General features: G+C 45.1%; 1 protein-coding gene across 4 annotated transcripts in view; it reads left to right on the forward strand.

Annotated features, from left to right (window-relative positions):
• The first annotated feature begins 317 nt into the window (after positions 1 to 317).
• The window catches only part of armc9 (armadillo repeat containing 9), a 28555-nt gene continuing 10854 nt past the window's right edge, over positions 318 to 18018 (forward strand). For 3 of the 4 annotated variants that reach the window (XM_079739614.1, XM_079739616.1, XM_079739613.1), the window contains exons 1-20: positions 318 to 471; positions 823 to 897; positions 1025 to 1153; positions 1412 to 1582; positions 2113 to 2268; positions 2604 to 2696; positions 4067 to 4091; positions 4298 to 4455; positions 4907 to 5005; positions 5553 to 5588; positions 7793 to 7827; positions 8209 to 8320; positions 10722 to 10814; positions 11741 to 11831; positions 12923 to 13046; positions 13583 to 13722; positions 14630 to 14706; positions 15653 to 15727; positions 16589 to 16679; positions 17104 to 17156. In XM_079739614.1, the coding sequence (XP_079595740.1) occupies positions 430 to 471; positions 823 to 897; positions 1025 to 1153; positions 1412 to 1582; positions 2113 to 2268; positions 2604 to 2696; positions 4067 to 4091; positions 4298 to 4455; positions 4907 to 5005; positions 5553 to 5588; positions 7793 to 7827; positions 8209 to 8320; positions 10722 to 10814; positions 11741 to 11831; positions 12923 to 13046; positions 13583 to 13722; positions 14630 to 14706; positions 15653 to 15727; positions 16589 to 16679; positions 17104 to 17156 (1875 nt within the window). In that variant the 5' untranslated portion in view covers positions 318 to 429. The remainder of the gene's footprint in view (positions 472 to 822; positions 898 to 1024; positions 1154 to 1411; positions 1583 to 2112; positions 2269 to 2603; positions 2697 to 4066; positions 4092 to 4297; positions 4456 to 4906; positions 5006 to 5552; positions 5589 to 7792; positions 7828 to 8208; positions 8321 to 10721; positions 10815 to 11740; positions 11832 to 12922; positions 13047 to 13582; positions 13723 to 14629; positions 14707 to 15652; positions 15728 to 16588; positions 16680 to 17103; positions 17157 to 18018) is intronic. The other variant, XM_079739615.1, reaches the window with a different exon arrangement.

Below are 18018 nucleotides of genomic sequence, written 5' to 3' on the forward strand. Positions count from 1 at the left end.
TTAAAATATTCATTGGGGAAGATAGTATACTTTCGTTCCCCTTTCGATTACAAATAGACTAATAAAATAAAACACAACGTTCTCCACACTGGCACAGCAAGAGCAAAATATTAAAGTAAATATATATTTTTTTATCTCCTGAAATTATAACACTATTGATTGAAAGCAAACACGTTACATTTTAAAATGATTGAAAATACAATACAATAAAATAAGGGTAATAACAATACCCATTCAAGGTGAGTATTTGCGACACTTTCTGGAGGTCCCCCCTTTACGGCTCTGTTTTAACAACAACCCGGTTGCTAGGTGTTCTGCCTTGGCGTCCTGCTATCTACCGTTGCTAATTTATGAGTGTTATTGTTATGTATATTTAAACTGTTATGAGCAGTTTGTGGATTATGGATTACACATACACATGTTCGCTTGATGGGTGTTGCGGGTTCGCAACATACAAAACATTATAAAAAGGTATGTTTTATGCCACAATGAGAAAGCATATGCGTGGTTAAGGTCTAAATTTACCTTCTATGTCCCCTCGCAAACGTTCCCTAAGATAGCCCTAGTGCTGAGCTATTATCGCGGTTCATCATGAATACCTTGGTCGTGTAGATGCACGACTATATGTCGGATTAATCTTGTATATCATGTTTAAAAGTGTGCTGATTTCCTCTGAGGCATAACGTCTGTTTCTTGTCAGCACTCATTTAAACTAAATAACACATTTCGGCACTCACTTAGCTTATCAATAATAGGAAGACATCTCTACACCTCTTTTTGTGCAATAGAAAACAATAATAACAACAATGCCACGTCGTTTAGATGAATTCCAGAGAGCCAGTTCCGATGGGCGAAACTTTGGCGAATGAGGCAGACTTTCTGGGGATGATCAAGGAGGTAAGAACAACACAACAGTCCCAACTAGTTCATGTTGATGTATAACATAGTCAATTACCAGCTTGGTTTATTGTTGTAAACCTGTGATGCATTTTAAAGTATTTGTATGACTTTTCTATGTTGCTAGTATCTAAAGTATGCAGAATTCACCGAGACCGCTCGCAGTTTTGAAAAGGAGTGCCAAAACAAGGGCAAGCTCGTCTCGAAACCTCAAGGACAGAACCGACTGAGAGAATCAAAGAACGTCACCATTCAGGTAAACTTGTACTACTCTGACCCAATCTGATAGATCGCTCATAACCAGTGGACCAAAGGCTTATAGGTGTCACAAGTCTGTTGACATCTTTTCATAATGAACAATCTTGATGCATATAATATATCAAGATAGAATATAAATATTGATGTTTTGGAACGTCTTAATATTTAGAAAATATCTGTTTATAGCTGATCCAAATCTCAACATTTCAGAAGCTTCCTTTTTTTTTTCCAACGCCCTCTGATTTTTGTTCAACAGAGAGACTTGCTTGGCTGCTTCGACGATGGCGACCACAAGGTGTTCTTTGAGCTGTGGAAAGAACACGTACCACCTGAGGTCAAGGATACAGAACCCCTGGCCCTGCGGCTGGAGTTCTACCTTCACATTCACTTCACCATCTACCCTCTGAAGAATCACCCTGGCAGAGATGTACGTGCACTTCCGTATGCAACAAAAAAATCATGTTGACCGTGTTCCACTTTGAAAGAATAATAGGAATAATAATAAGAATGTAGGCCAAGCTCATCGTAAATCTTGTTAAAACACAAGATCATTCAATGCTTGCTACTACTGATTACCTCAAAAATAACCACTTAAGTGTTTTTCAACTCCTCGATGTCACTGACACAAAGCCACCTTTCAGATGAGTGCTTTTATTCCCTCTGAGCCTTGACTGTCAAATCATCATCAACCAGCAGATGTCATAATTGTTTAGTTCATTATTATATATATTTTTTATTATTCATCTGTCTTGGAAGATGCCCCATTCATTCGAAGCTTTCCATGTTTCATTTATTCTTTATGTTTTGCACATAGCAGAGCTGCAACGAAAGCAAAGAACAAGAAAAGCACACTTCGGATGAACCGCAATGACAATTGTGCATCCACCTGAAGTCGACATTGAGATGTGTATCTTACTGTATATTTATGCCAACGTTTGCACTCGTTGTGTTCTTCAGGACCTTGCTGAGTTTGAGGAGAGGATCTTCCACCTGAAGCACTACCTGGAGACGCGGGGGGCCGCGCTGAGCCAGACCACCGAGTTCCTCCCGTACTACGCCCTGCCCTTCGTGCCAAACCCCAAAGTCCACCCCTCCTTCCGGGAACTCTTTCAGGTGCCTCGTTTGTTCCTGAATCGCCCTGAAATGAAAGCCGATGAATAGAGCGGATGATCCAAAACCTATATTGCTTATATTTGCAATATCCAATATTTAATTCTGCGTCCCTATAGACCCTTTGTGTGTCTCTGTGCCTTGAGTGAGAGAGTCCACCGAAAGCCGATACCACCTGACATTGAACGTTACTCTGTGATGTACTGCTTATGTATGTGAACTGATGTTGTAATTTTACGCCTTAATCTCTGAATATCATAAATCAAAGTTTCACTGGCTCTCCTATCACACATTCTGTGTGTGTGTGTGGGCGTGTGCGTCTGTGTGTGTGTGTGCAGGATTCCTGGATACCGGAGTTGAAGGAAAAGTTGGAGAAGTTTCTTTCGGTGGCCTTGAAGGCATCCAACCTGCCCAGGTTGCTCACCTTATACGTATCCTTCATCCTGGACAACGTATACAAATGTATTAGCTTTAATTAATATTAAAACACGTTATGGGGGATATATTGGGTAACAGTCGTCCTTTGCAAAAAGCACCAACGGTGCTGTGAGGTGTGTCTGCACAACATCCTTTGTGTGTTTGATAATCACGGTGAAGTATTTCAGGTTCAGGCTGCTGGAAATGAAAGGGATGTGGGATGTGAAGCAATGCCATGAGGCTTAAAAAGAGATCGACTACTCACTGACCTTTTGAGGAGCTGAATGCTTGTTTCAGATTTCTGTTTGTGAATCTGTCATGCCACTTTTTGTAAACCTACCCCAATTGTGTTGGGGAAATTATCATGTATTTGATGATTTTCTTAAGGGGTTAAGCCTGGGAACATATTGATGATGGTATACACCGCGCCAAATGCTTTCACTTTTGGGTTGAATTTAGGCCACCGGCAGTGTGGCTCTGCCAAATCACAGGCACTCATTTCAGCGCCCATTCAGCCTATTCACAACCTCCTCTGAGTCATTCACGATACATGTCCATGCTAGTTCAAGTTGTGCTTCCCATTGTATCCAGAAAAAGCCTGCTGATAAAAATTGGCCCCAAACCACAGCGTAGCAACCCAGCAACAGTGTAAACCTGTTGCTGTTGCAAAAGCCTGTAAACCTGTGTAAGCGCAGAGTGGGGTGTCATCTTCTAGCTGCTAAGGGGCACATTTAAGTCTCCAATGAAAATAAGCTCTCAGTTGGCGTTTTTTTCCGTTTTTTTTACTCGGCTGTTGTTGCCATTCACATACCCTGTCTGTCCATAGTATTCATGCTATGTTCATGTACCACAGACCATGTTCTCATTCACTGATCCACCTTGATTTATTCGCAATTTAAACCTTGAGACAATGGGGATTATTTATAAATGGTATATACGAAACCAAATGCATTATATTATACATGCATACATTAAAGGGGGACATTTTTGACATAATACCTAGTGTTCATTTCCTTTTTAATTGTGAAAATAAGGCTGGTGGCTGGGTCAATGCAGCATTTATCTAAGGAGAACCAAGAGTGGAGGGTTCTCTTGACGTTCCATTTATCTCATTCCATGAGACAGACCGATACAAAGCATGTCCTGACGTCCGCACCACTCCATGCAGGATGCTTGGTGCTTGACGAACAATGCATGTTTGTCTTGAGCATGTCATCCAGAAAGACAGGGCCATCCCTGGGCTTTGAGATCCCCACGAGCCTCCCTGGAGATCTGTGTTGGCCAAACGCTAACTATAACCATCGAGGGCCAATTGTGTCATGGACCACTGTTTGTAGCATTCATGGTCCGAATATGTAACCGATCCTTAACACACGTGATACAGAAGGAGGGAGGCAGGAGCACCAAAGGTAATTATACTCATTTGAATATGCAATGGCCATCTTTTCTCAAGACGGCACACCCACCTCCTGAGTTCCAAAACGATCTGTTATTTTTGCCCTTTCCCTTCTTCCCTTCTAAAAAATGCAATCTTGCGTCAAAAATCTTTATGAGCGTGCGTGTGTGTGTGTGCGTGTGTGCGTCTGTGTCTGTGTGTGTGTGTGTGTCTCCGCAGAGGCCATGCAGCAGATGCAGCTCCAGCTGGCCGAGTCGGAGAGGAAGGCCAACAACGCCACGCGGTGGTTGGGCAAGATGCACGGCGACTACCGCAACCTGATCGGCATCACGGCCGAGCTGGTGGACTCCCTGGAGGCCACGGCCAGTGGGAAGATGGTGGGGCCCCCACGCAACACCGCACACTGATGGAGAGCTCGATAGAGGCGTCAAACGCACATCTGACACTAGGGTTATTTTTATGCTTATTGTTATTGCAAAGTGTTTAGTTGTTTAGATGGCATTGTTATCCAAAGTGACGGTATCACAGGATTGTCAATAAAGAGAGTGGGGGGGTTAGGGAATCTACAGGTTTTCCTACAGTTTAGGCTCAAGATATTGGGAATCAAAACCAGTACATTTTGGTTGTGAGTCTAACTCCCTAGCCACTTGAATATTCATCAATTATATGATTATTTTGGGGCAAAGGAATTTATATAAATATTTTGCATATCTGTATGAATTGCTCCCCTATACATATGTATGATACAAACATGATACATTGTTTCACAGACAGACACATGCTTTAAAGACCAAGTAACTGTTGTGTATTGTGCTTTGTGTGAGGCAGATCTCGGCAGAGTACATCAAGAACATATGTGTGCGTCTCTTCAGCAGCCAAATGAGTCAGAGTGTTGCACAGAGCGTCGACTTTACCAGGCCAGGCACAGTGAGTGCGCACGCATGCACACACACACACACACACACACACACACACACGCTCACTTTTGATTCCCATAGTGTTTTAGAGTTGCAGGTTCTCTTTCATAAACAAAAAAAAATATAGATCTACATACAGTTAATATCTATAGGTCAATATCTATATAGATAGATAGACCGGCCCATACACAAATATGGATTGATGTTAATGCTGTTTCTGAAAGTAAACAGCAAGTGGCGCTTTTGTTCTGTGGACAACGACCTGTATTGTACGAGGAACAATAATCTCTTAAGGCCATCTGCGGTCGATTTCCCACACGGCTGTAGGGATTTCTATGAAACAGTAAAAGCCTTCTGCCAACACTGAAATGTGATGACGGCTCTTGTCGTCCACGTCAAGGCGCCCAGTACGGCTCTGACGCCTCGCCATTCATCCCGCTTCCTGATCTCAACCCCTGTGTTCTCTTGTGTTTGTGTTGTTGTTGGCGTTTTCTTACTGTGTGCGGTGTGTGTGTGTGTGTGTGTGTGTGTGTGTTTGTGGCGCTCTATCCATGAAGGGATATTACTCAATGAGTCCCTATGATGACGGCTATGTAAGTGTCATACCTTTTTTCATCCCTGCTTGCGTTCCTACTTCCTGCAAGCTGTTTACCCTTCATCGTCCTCCTCATCCTCCTCACAGCCCGCCGGTCTCTCTCCTCCCTCTGCACCTTCGTCTTGTTTACCATCTCTTTCTCCCCGTCCTGTCTCCCTGCGCTGCGATGTTTCTAAACCTTTGTTCCCCTGCCTTTTGTATCTTTCCAATATTGCCTCCCGTGTCTTTATAGTTCCCACTAGAGTGGCCTAGTTTGAGGCGCTGCAAGACCACCTCCATTGTCCGGACACTTATGGGGACAAAAAAACACAATATGAGGGCGTACCTCATCAACGGATGACACAGTCATTGTCGCCCTGTGAAATCGTTCGCTTTCTCGAGCGATCGAGGGGCCTTTCATATCCGACGTCTCGTTTGTTTAACGAGAAAGGAGGGCGTGCAATAGAGTGGGGTGGAGAGATGGTTTAGTCCGGGACTTTTGTGTGTAAAACCTGTGTCGCTCTGGCCCGTTTGTCATGAGAGAACAAGGCTCAAATTAGCTTAACGATCGTTTGAACTGGGAAATGATGGCAAAGATGGTGGTGTTGCATTATTAATCAGACAACAGCTTGCTAACAGATAGTGAGACACCATGATTATTTAGATATCTCTTGTTAAACTAACACAGGAAATAAATGTTTTGCCTTTAGCTTGCCTCCAGCTGACCAATTATATTGACACTGGTAATTAACTCAATGGTCAATCAGACTCCAGTCAAATATTTATTTTTACGTGTATGGATCAAAATACCAGGCCCATATTGCACAGTGGAAGACCGATCCCATAATTCCACAATTAAGGTATTATTGTGCCATGTTGCATTGTATTCAAATGTCACTCAACAGATTATTTGTCATTAATCTCATGAGTAATTCACTGTGGGGAGAAATCAAGACACACGCTGAAACACAAACCCCCAACACACACACACATGAAGTGGCAGAGCTCCGCAGTATATCTCTTCGAGTAAAACCCCCCCCACTGTTGGCCCCCGACTATAAAGCGCATCGAGAACACAGCAGGCAGGTGTATCTTTTGTAATATTTTGCCTGGTTCCAGTTTCGATGTATTTCTATTACCACGCCAGGCGTTGCACATAAAGCATCGATAGCCAACAGGCATCCGCATCGTTGCTTCCTGATGACTTGGATGTACGCCCACGCACCTCTCTCCCAACCGGACCCGGTACACTGGGAACAGGGCACGGCTTTTATCTTTGCATCCCAGAGCTGTTTTGCAGCACAGGTGGTTAGAAAGATCACAGGCAAGGACAAGAGCCCAGGGTCCCGATCCCGCCCGCCCTCATATTGGGGTTTGAATGCTAAAGCTGTTGATGTTGGTTCAGTCTGTGAGTCAAGGGCTGGAGAGACCGGTCGTGGTTTTTTTTGGTGGACCTCAGTGCTTCAACATCACCTTGCCAATTGGACATTAAATGTGTTTTTTAACATTCACCCAGAGCACATGAGTCCTCAGCTTCTAAGGGATAACTCCTGATCTTTCTCAAACACTGTTGTTTGGCCCCCAGCCTTAGGTTAGGATAGATGTCAACAGGTTGGATCTCAGAAGTCAAAAGCCCCTTTTAAGTCGTGAAAACACACTCCTAATTCGTATCATTACCACCGCCACCACCACCAGTACTGCTTTGGTCTGCTGCTACCGGATACAGGCCCATTGCAAAGGTGTAGTGAGATTACAGCAAAAACTAACGACAAACCAAACTAACAAAAACAACTGGTCTTGTTATTAACCACCGGGTTAACGACGTTAGTCCATTCGCTAACGGTGTTGGATCTACCCGGATTACCTGTCACTCATTGCATGGAGCCTGTCACAGAATGGAGAACCACTGGTGGGGGGGGGGGGAGGTGGGCTTAGCATGTCTAACATTACATGCATGATGTGCACGCATGCCCATGTCAATGCAGTAGAGAACCTCACTGTCTTTAAGGCGAGATAGGTAGGAGGAGTCTCAGGTAAGTTCTTAACGTCAAACCAATTGCAATCTGCATCAGAGCACTTTTTGTTACTATCACTGTTCTATACCTTTGGATGATATAAATCGGACAATAATAGAAAAATCTAAATCAATGCAACTGATATTAGTTTATTCTACTGTTCCTGCTCCTCTTATCCTCCACTCTCTGCCCTGTCTGTCCCTCTCAGGCCTCCTCGCTGCTACGGGCGTCCATCGAACCACAGTAAGAATTTCCAGCTAAGTATCTACCTGGAAGGGCTGGATGTTACCTGTGAACACCTGACCTTTGTCCAAATGTGTTGCTACGATCACCTGGGATTGACAAGGGTGGCCTCCTCTCCTTCTCTTTCCTTTCTCCTCCTCCTTCTTTTCTCCCCTCTTTTCTCCTCTCCCCACCCCTTCTTGCACCCTTTTCTCCCCCCCCCCCCCCGATTCTCCAATATCCTCCTCTCCTCCCTTCTCTTTCCTTTCCTCTCCTTCTCTTCTCCCATCTTCTCTCCTCTCCCCACCACTTCCCCTTCTTCTCTCACCCTTTTCTCCCCCCCCCCCCCGTTTCTCAAATATCCTCCTCGTCTCCTCCCTCGTCTCCCCCTCGTCCCCTCAGGAAGTCCCGGGAGGTGCCCTTGCTGCCCTCCCTGGATTACGACCGTCTGAAGAAGGACCTGCTTGGGGGCTCGGAGCGCCTCCGCTGCCTGCTGCTCCAGGCTCTGCGCTGGGTGAGTGGCTCGCTTCAATACAAAACCAACGCCTCCTTTCCGAAGAGAGACCTCTCGTTGGCCAGGTTTGTGATGGTGCATGTCGGCTTGTTCCGTGGTCTCTCATTGGCCTGGTTCATAATAGTATCTGTCAGCAAGTTCCCTGGTCTCTCATTTACCAGGTTCATGATAGTATCTGTCGGCAAGTTCCCTGGTCCCTCATTGGCCAGGTTCATGATAGTATCTGTCGGCAAGTTCCCTGGTCTCTCATTGGCCAGGTTCATGATAGTATCTGTTGGCAAGTTTCGTGACTCTCTCATTTGCCAGGTTCATGATAGTATCTGTCGGCAAGTTCCCTGGTCCCTCATTGGCCAGGTTCATGATAGTATCTGTCGGCAAGTTCCCTGGTCCCTCATTGGCCAGGTTCATGATAGTATCTGTCGGCAAGTTCCCTGGTCCCTCATTGGCCAGGTTCATGATAGTATCTGTCGGCAAGTTCCCTGGTCTCTCATTGGCCAGGTTCATGATAGTATCTGTCGGCAAGTTCCCTGGTCTCTCATTGGCCAGGTTCATGATAGTATCTGTCGGCAAGTTCCCTGGTCTCTCATTGGCCAGGTTCGTGATAGTATCTGTTGGCAAGTTTCGTGCTCTCTCATTTGCCAGGTTCATGATAGTATCTGTCGGCAAGTTCCCTGGTCCCTCATTGGCCAGGTTCATGATAGTATCTGTCGGCAAGTTCCCTGGTCTCTCATTGGCCAGGTTCATGATAGTATCTGTCGGCAAGTTCCCTGGTCTCTCATTGGCCAGGTTCATGATAGTATCTGTCGGCAAGTTTCATGATAGTATCTGTCGGCAAGTTCCCTGGTCTCTCATTGGCCAGGTTCATGATAGTATCTGTCGGCAAGTTCCATGGTCTCTCATTGGCCTGGTTCATGATAGTATCCGTCGGCAAGTTCCGGTTCCTCTTATCGGCCTGGTGCTTGATACTGCATGTCGGCTTTTTCTGTGGACTCTCACTGGCCTGGTTGGTGGTAGTGTGTGACTTCCGTTTCTTTTATGCCACAGCTCCTGATGCTATTCATCGTTTCATCACTTACGTATTTAGCTTTTACCCAAAGGGTACCCAAAGATTTATTGATACTTTAGAATACAGGAGTGGAAAAGAGACCGCTGTGTGTGGTCATTTAGGGCTGGCACTTATAAACTACCCATGACTGCGATGAAGATGTGGTTGCCCGGTAGAATCAAATGTTTCCACCGAATATGCGTGAATATACAAAATAGTTTTTCATCCGTTACAACTCAGTCGAGCCTCTCAATTTGCTGTCCTTACACATGACTCTGGTGGTAACACACATAAAAAAGCATACGCATGCTTTATTTTTGAGTGAGATAGAGAGGAAGGTATGGGAGATAGACGGGGGGACATGTAGCAAATGACCGCGGACTGGATTCAAACCCAGGTCGCTGCGTTCAGGACTGAGCCTATATGGTACAGGCTCTACCCCGTGAGATACCCAGGGGCCCACTGATTTTGGCAGCCTTAACAGATGTACGTTAATTATCGTATTTGGACGATAGTTTTGCCCTCCGTGCAATTTAAGATCAATAAACCAGACTTGGCAGCTGTATGATGATTTGATCATGGTGTTACACTTAGTACTAGTAGTTGTAATCTCATTTTAATTGATTTCCAGACGCTATCAGGATACATAGATATGGATCTGTGTTTATGCTTCTCTTCTTACATAACACATTTTGATCTTTCTGTCTTGGCCATGCTTGTTGAGATAACGAATGCGACTCACGAGCACTATGTCATGTAGATGCCGAACAGGCTACGACTCGTGTTTTATAGTTTAGTATAGCCTTAAGCTTATTGAGCAGCTGCGCTTATGTGTTAAATGGAAATAAATGGAAAGTTACTCTCCATTCACATTTATTTATAGTAATACAAAAACAACTAGTTCTGTAACTGGAGCTGAGGGGACATTCTCAATGATGCATAAAATCATTCTCTGTCTCTCTCTGTCTCTCTGTCTCTGGCTCTGACTCTGTCTCTGTCTGTCTCTTTGTCTCTCTGTCCCTCTTTCCCTGTCTCTCTCCGTCTCTCTCTCTGTCTCTCTCTGTCCCCCTTTCCCTGTCGCTCTCTGTCTCTCTCTCCGTCTCTCTCTCTGTCCCTCTTTCCCTGTCTCTCTCTCTGTCTCTCTCTCTCTCTCTCTCTCTCTCTCTCGCTCTCTGTCCCTCTTTCCCTGTCTCTCTCCGTCTCTCTCTCTGTCTCTCTTTGTCCCTCTTTCTCTGTCTCTCTCTGTCTCTCTCTATCTCTCTCTGTCTCTCTCTCTCTCTCGCTCTCGTGTAGAGCACTGTCACCCAAGGTCCTATGCCCATATTTAGGCTTTGGTTTCCTCTCTCCTGTTTCCAGAGGCTGACCCGCTCCCTCCCCGGGGAGCAGAGAGACACGGTGCTGCAGGCCTACATCAGCAACGACCTGCTGGAGCGCTTCAGCACGCAACAGGTGGAACACACACACACACACACACACACACAGTCAGTCAGTCACACACAGTCAGACGCACGCACGCACAGACAGAAAGACAGACAGACATTCTGTAGATTAGGATAAAGCCATACGCGCTGAATGGAAGTGCCACAGCCAGATGTGGAGACGTCTTAAACTAATCATGTGAGCCATACACACATTATACTAGGGTTATGATGGTTTACATCTTACTTTGGAACTAATTAACAGCAATTATGAGTTTGTTTTTGTTTTTCTCGCATTGAAAGATATCCCTGTCTATGATTTTGTTGCCATTAGATTAAGGGCAATCGAGGATTGATAAAATAATGTCACGCAGTATTGGGTGGTCCGGTCTGAATCTGTTGCTGCTGGAGTGGCCATCGCTTTTTACTGAACCTGCGGTCACCTCTGTATTATCCACCCAACCGCACAACATAACTCGGCCCCATACCGCTGCAGAAGTGCTCTCATCCGGCACAGCGTCCTGCTGGGAATATTCCGCCGTTCCCCTTCTCACCTTACACATTTGTCGTCTTTTCCCGAATCCACAGGGGGAACGCTGAAGTCACTCAGCAGTGTGAAGCACTTTATCCAGGCAGACAAAAGGCACCTACGGCCTTTGTTTTGTTATTCAAGTGAAGCGGGAGGCCAAGTCCAAAGACATGACCCCTCCCGCATTGCATGGCCCGGCGCCGCGCGGTTGTTGTATGTTCAAACGTGGTAAAGATTCTGTGTCACTACACAACAATGACGCATTGTGTGTCGTGACACAACACTGGTGATACTAACAGCTGCCTCATGACAGTCTCAGGCCTCTGTCTGAACCTGTTGTCGCCGTTAACTCTTATCTGTTTATACGTGCCATTTTGGGAGCAGGTGAGTGTTCATCTTGTCAATAACGAAATACCGTTTCTCGACAGAGAACCGTGCTTCACTTGATGTGGTCGAAAAACGAAGTAGTTTGCCAATACATGGCGCGCCTCATCAATGCGTTCACCTCACTTCCAGACGGTAAGTGTTTCCCTGGCCCTGACCTGAAACGCTACTGAACACGCTTCTCTGAAAGTCGCTCACTGACTAGGATGCATTCAGTTGGGTATGTGTTTTTTTGAATATCACTATAGTCCTAATTAGAGTAATATGCAAAATAAACTACCCAACTAAATGCACATGCCCAATATACAATGACTATGTTGCATTGAGTTGGGCATTTCTTTTTATTGCATATCACTAAAGTCTTAATTATAGTGAAAGCCAAAAAACACAAACCCAACTGATTGCGACATGGTCTGTGTCTTTACATGAAAGCATTATCAGAAGGTTAACACGGATAACCTGGCAATAACGTTGTTCTTTCAACAGAACGGCTGTGACTTTTGACAAAGAATGCATTTGAAATAGTCCACTTGTGCAAAGCCCAAATCATTCCTTGTTCAGCCTGACATGGCAGGGTCGGGCAGGAAGTGGTCATGGTAAAACAAGGTTAAGATGACAGTCGGATTTCCCAGTGTCTTCAATCAGCCGTTCCAGATGCAGAATAGGGAGACTGGGAATTCAATCCAGTTCCACTTATAGAGACTCCATCTGATGAACAAGTCCAGTCGGTTTCAGTGGGAAAAAAAACAGAATTTAAAATTGATATATAGTGTAATATAACATCCTTATCCTGTACTATCTGATTTGGCCACCATTTTTGTCTCAAGGGCTCAATTAAGTATCTTATCTTATCTATTGTTATCTCACAACAAACATAGGAACCCAAGGCTTGAAGTTTTCAAAGGAATATTTCAGCGCCAGTAAAGGCATTGATCAGATTCAAGATCAAGAGTTTTATTTGTCACATACATATCCAAGAAATGCATTGAAATGAAAAGTAGCAATGCCTGCAGGGATTTTGCAACATTCGAAAGATTAAATATGAAAATAAGGTGACAAATCGAATAAAAATAAGAAATAAAATAACAATTGAAACGTTAGCCCTGTTAATCAATTGCTAATCAATTGTTTGATTGACACATGCCGCGCCCGTAGCCAACGGTGTGTTTGTGTATGTGTGTATGTGTGTGTTTGTGTGTGTGTGTGTGTGTGTGTTCCGGCCGCAGGGCGCATGTATCTCTCCCACGTTCCCTCCCTGCTGAGGCTTCTGATGGAGGTGCTGCGACGCGAGGAGAGGGACTCCTTGAGCCGGGAGAACGTTCTGGTAGCTCTGCAGAAACTCAGCCTCAGGTACCCTCAGCACTCGGCCGCACACAGCCACGCACTGCCCATGAGATTCACTTCAATTCAACTTTATTTGTATAGATTTTGCATTTATATTGAGGGCATCAAGCACACTCCATTATCCAAAGGGTCTTCACGATAAGTACATTTGAAGAAGAAGAGAACCAACAATATAACGCTGTCGGTACAGTAAGGATGTTCATAGAACCAAGGGCCAAGCAGTAACAATTAAAAAAGCAAAAGCAATACTAACATCGAATGACTTACACCATTGGGAGTTTCATGCAGACATCCCATATTAAACAATTAAAAAATGGGAAATCAGAACCTTAATCTTTCTTTTATGGATGAGTCTGATAAGCTACTTGCTTATTGTCCATCGGGCCCTCGTGTAAGCCTACAGTGTTCCCGGTAGCAAGAGGAACAAGTTAAACAGCGTACCAGGGCCTCATCTCGGTGTGCACAGTGCACACTTCACCTCCCAGACACACCGCCCTGGGGACGGTCGCTCCTAACGTGTCTCACCGTCACGGCTCCGGTAGGCGGAGCCAGCAGACGGCCATGATCGAGGACGACCTGATTGGCTGGCTGGTGGACGAGCTCCAGGACGCGGACTGCCTGAGCGACTTCACGCTGCAGTACGCAACGGCCTTGCTCATGAACCTGTGTCTCCGGACCAAAGGTGCCCACCCGTCTCTCTCTCTCTGAGGTCTCTCTCTCTGAGGTCTCTCTCTCAGAGGTCTCTCTCCCGCTTTCTCTCTCTCTCTCTCTCTCTGCCTCTCTCTCTCTCTCTCTCTCTCTCTCTCTCTCTCTCTCTCTCTCTCTCTCTCTCTCGTTCTCTCTCTCTCTCTCTCTCTCTCTCTCTCTCTCTCTCTCTCTCTCTCTCTCTCAGAGGTTCTAATGCAATGCAATTGGCTAGACCTAGTGAGTTAAGGTTAGCTTTTGAATTCCCATGTAGAAAGAGAAATGATAATGCTGCAAAAAATCCTAATTTTCAAATATAGCTTTATCATATACTGTATCTTTATCATATACAGTATCTTTATCATACACTGGGTGAATATCCACTCGTAGAACGGCGATGTTGGTCTCGAACGAGAAACAAATCGACCAACTTTTCTAATGGGATTCAATGTGTAATGTAATCACTGTTGTACTGTGTAAGCTCTTTGTTTAACTTTATTCTGGGGGCATAAGTGAATTAGCGGCGGGGGTAGAGGCCATTAGATATCTGCCCGCGGTAAAGGCCGTCAATAAAATGTCCTCTCCTCAAGCTCCACTGAAAACAGCACTTAAACAATGCACTCTCCCCCCATTACGTCATAGCAGGGTCCGCTACACATACGCATTACACACACTTTCCTAGCACAGTCTGTGTTTTTGCCCTGATTTCCAGACGCCCCCTTGTTTTAACAATCTCAAAATATTATTACGCTTTTATTATTAGTCTTTCATTTCAGATTTCACAAACGTCACATAAGTGCAAATTGAAATGATTGTATATTTTGTATCTGTGTGTGTGTGTGTATGTTTTTTCACTTTTGTGTGTGTGTGTGTGTGTTCTCGTGTGTGTGTGGGGGGGGGTTTAGGAAAGAGGAAGTGTGCAGAGAACGCCAAACATGTTTTGAAGGTTCTGACTGATCTCCTGGGACACGAGAATCCTGAGGTGAGAGACACACACACACACACACACACACACACACACACACACACACACACACACACACACACACACACACACACACACACACACACACCCCTAAGCTATTTGATGGCAATTCTCCAACATTACAAGCAGCCCATACATGTTGTTGATAGCAGAATCGACACAGCATCGCACACACATCCACGCACACACACGGCCCCCCTGAAGGTGCGGTCTCGGTCCGAATGCCATCACTGGTAGCTACGTTTCACGCCTGTTCAACACAGCGCCGTGCACGTTTCCTTTCCATTGGATGTTGAAATCTTCACGTTAAACACCCGGCATGCTGTCATCACAGCCAGGGCCTGCTCCAGCTTGTCCTCTAGCCCCCCCCAACACCCTGAAGGTGTTTCCACCGCCTCCCAGGATGTCGGGGTAGGGAATGTGTTCACGGGGGGAACAACACAGGTGAACCAGTAAGGCATGTTGCCGCAATGCCGGGACCTAGATATTAGTGTGTGGCGCGATGCTACCTATTGGGGCTTGTGTTTTTTTTAATGGGCTTTGATTTGCTGTTGAAGGCTTTATAGGCCATAACTCTTGTGAGTGAAGGGTAGCAGGGCGTTGATGGGCGACAAGGAAACCCAATGTGCTTGTATCACTCTACCTTCTCTCTTTTCTCCGTCTACACCGTACGCCTCACACTCCCCCCCCCATGAGGCTCCTACAGATCACCGTTGGCCAAATGATGATAGATGTCTATTGCTGCTTGTGTGTGTGTGTGTGTCTGTGTGTGTGTGTGTGTGTGTGTGCGTGTGTGTGTCTGTGTGTGTCTGTGTGTTTGTAAGTGCAAGTGTGATGAATGGGGATTATGTTTGTGTTCCTCTGTGTGGATTTGCAGGGCATCGTGATTAATGGGTTTGTGTGTGCGTGTGTGTCTGCTCGCGTCTGTGTTGGTGCTCTCCAGATCCGACCGTACGTGAACGGAGCGCTGTACAGCATCCTGTCTATCCCCAGTGTGCGCCAGGAAGCCCGAGAGATGGTGAGAGAGCGGAGGAGGAACCAGCTGCTGGGAGCGCGGTGTCCTCACCTCCAAAGCATTGTTTTAGCTAGAGAGACCAGAGGCCAAACAGCAGGTGTTCAGACGCAGCGCGTCACAGAGCCATGTGGCGGTCAATGGACACATAAACAGCGGTCCAGTGCAGAGACACACACATACAGACATACACGTACACACACGCACGCGCGCGCACACACAGACATATACACACACAGGCATACACACATACAAGTGCACACACAGACATACACGTGCACGTACACACACACACACGCACAGACACACATGTACATATACACACACACGTAGACACACACACACACACACATATACACGCACAAACAGACATGTACACGCATACAGATACCACCACACATACACACATACACGGCCATTTTGAAACCTGCAAATGCCCTAACCTTTCTCCATAGACCAGGGAATGGGATAAATAAGATATAAGAGGCTATAAGATAAGGTATATTCAGGTGTTACTGGAGCAAAATAACAGGGAAAATCGAATCTAAATAACAAGTGAAATATCTAGATTATTGCAATTAATCGTATCGAATAAACTAGGGAAAAATAAATATGTACCCTCTGATGATAAAGTCATGTTAATACAAATTTAACATAATCATAATATCCATCGCAAAATATCTATTAGCTGTGACTACAAGTACACTGCATGTCTTTCACAAAGTAAACTAACAATGTCCACTCCTCGATCAGACTTAATGAGTTTACAATGCGGTTCATAATATCAGTAATAGGGCAATGGGCAAATGCACGAGTGGGTCGATGTCCATGTGGCATTAAGGTCAGTGTCACGTGTTACTGGTGCAGAGCATGGAGGAGATCCTGGGCTGCTACAGCAAACAGGAGAACCCTGAGCTCAACAGGCAGATCGAGTTCATCATCAAGCAACTCAACTCAGGTAAGGCCGCGAAAGACTCAAGGCTCACTTGTTCAGTGTTCACCTAGACTCTGCATGGCTTCCCCCTCCCACACCTCCTACCTATGATGTATGTTGTACGTCCTGGCACTTAATGTACTTACTTATTGTATGTCGTACTTGGTTATAGTACTTCTTTGCTAGCATCTTATCCTAGCTATCTTTGTTGTATACGGGGAATGGGTTAACCTAGCGATTGTTAGTGCTTTGCACTTGGTTCTATGAACATCCTTACTCTACCGACAATGCCACTATATTTGTTATGAGCCGTTTAATACTGATCTCGGTCAACACAGAGGCCACCGCTGTCAATTATCCGTGAAGACAAATGCAAAGCTGTTCTAAACGTACATCCTATGTGCATGAACACACATTGAGTTACTGTCTTGTTGTCTTTTGTCGTTAGCTGAAGAGGAGGAATCCCAGTCAGATGACGAAGAGGAGGACGACGACAATGGCGTAAGTTTGACCTTAAAATGGATCTCTTTGGCCAATGACAAATACACACACTGTTAAATATCGTCTGTGTTTCACCAAAAATCGATTTAAAGAGGAATTATTTTATTATAAAGTACATTAAAAAAAGATAGATTCCTCGAAAAAAGTCCCTCACAGCGGCTGCACTTTTTGTATGTTTTTAAAGCAGACCACAATTATACTAACACAGCGTGGATGAGAGCCAGTCTTTGACTTTGCCCTCGGCCATACCCCTTAAGACAGCAATAACGAGGGAATGCAGCACCGCCCTCACACGGTTTTCCCAGGCGTATTTAGTTATTCCCTTGCCACGAGATAGTGTTTTCCCCCTCCCCTTTTCGCCACAGCTTTACGCTCAGTAGATAGAGGCGCCGACAATGAACAGCCAACCAAACCTTTCTCTCCCAGCTGGAAGATGGCCATCTTGGGACACCAGTGTAGAGTGTCTATCTCTAGCGATATTGCTGCCAGATAATGGGTGAAAATGGGTTATCTTCTATTGCGGTATGGATGGCCTGATGGCTATTGTGGGGGGGGGGGAGTTACGAGGGGATGGAGGGAAAGGGAAGGGAGGAAGAGATAGAGAGGTAATTTATAGGTCATATATTATACAAGTATAGTCGGTTTAGGGCTGGGCAATTGATCGAATTTTGATCGCGATTTCAATTTTTTGACGTCAAACGATCACAAAATGAATCAAGTTTTTCAGGGTTTTTTTTATTTTTTTTTTACTTTTTTTTAATCTTTTTAGAAAGGGCAGAACAGCTGGATACATATCTGTATATCATTTTAGATTTGAACATTTCTTTTAGACCATTTTGTACATTTTTTAAAGGCGAATCAG

Source organism: Pollachius pollachius, assembly GCF_949987615.1.
Source record: "Pollachius pollachius genome assembly, chromosome: 7".
Classification (NCBI taxonomy): Eukaryota; Metazoa; Chordata; class Actinopteri; order Gadiformes; family Gadidae; genus Pollachius; species Pollachius pollachius.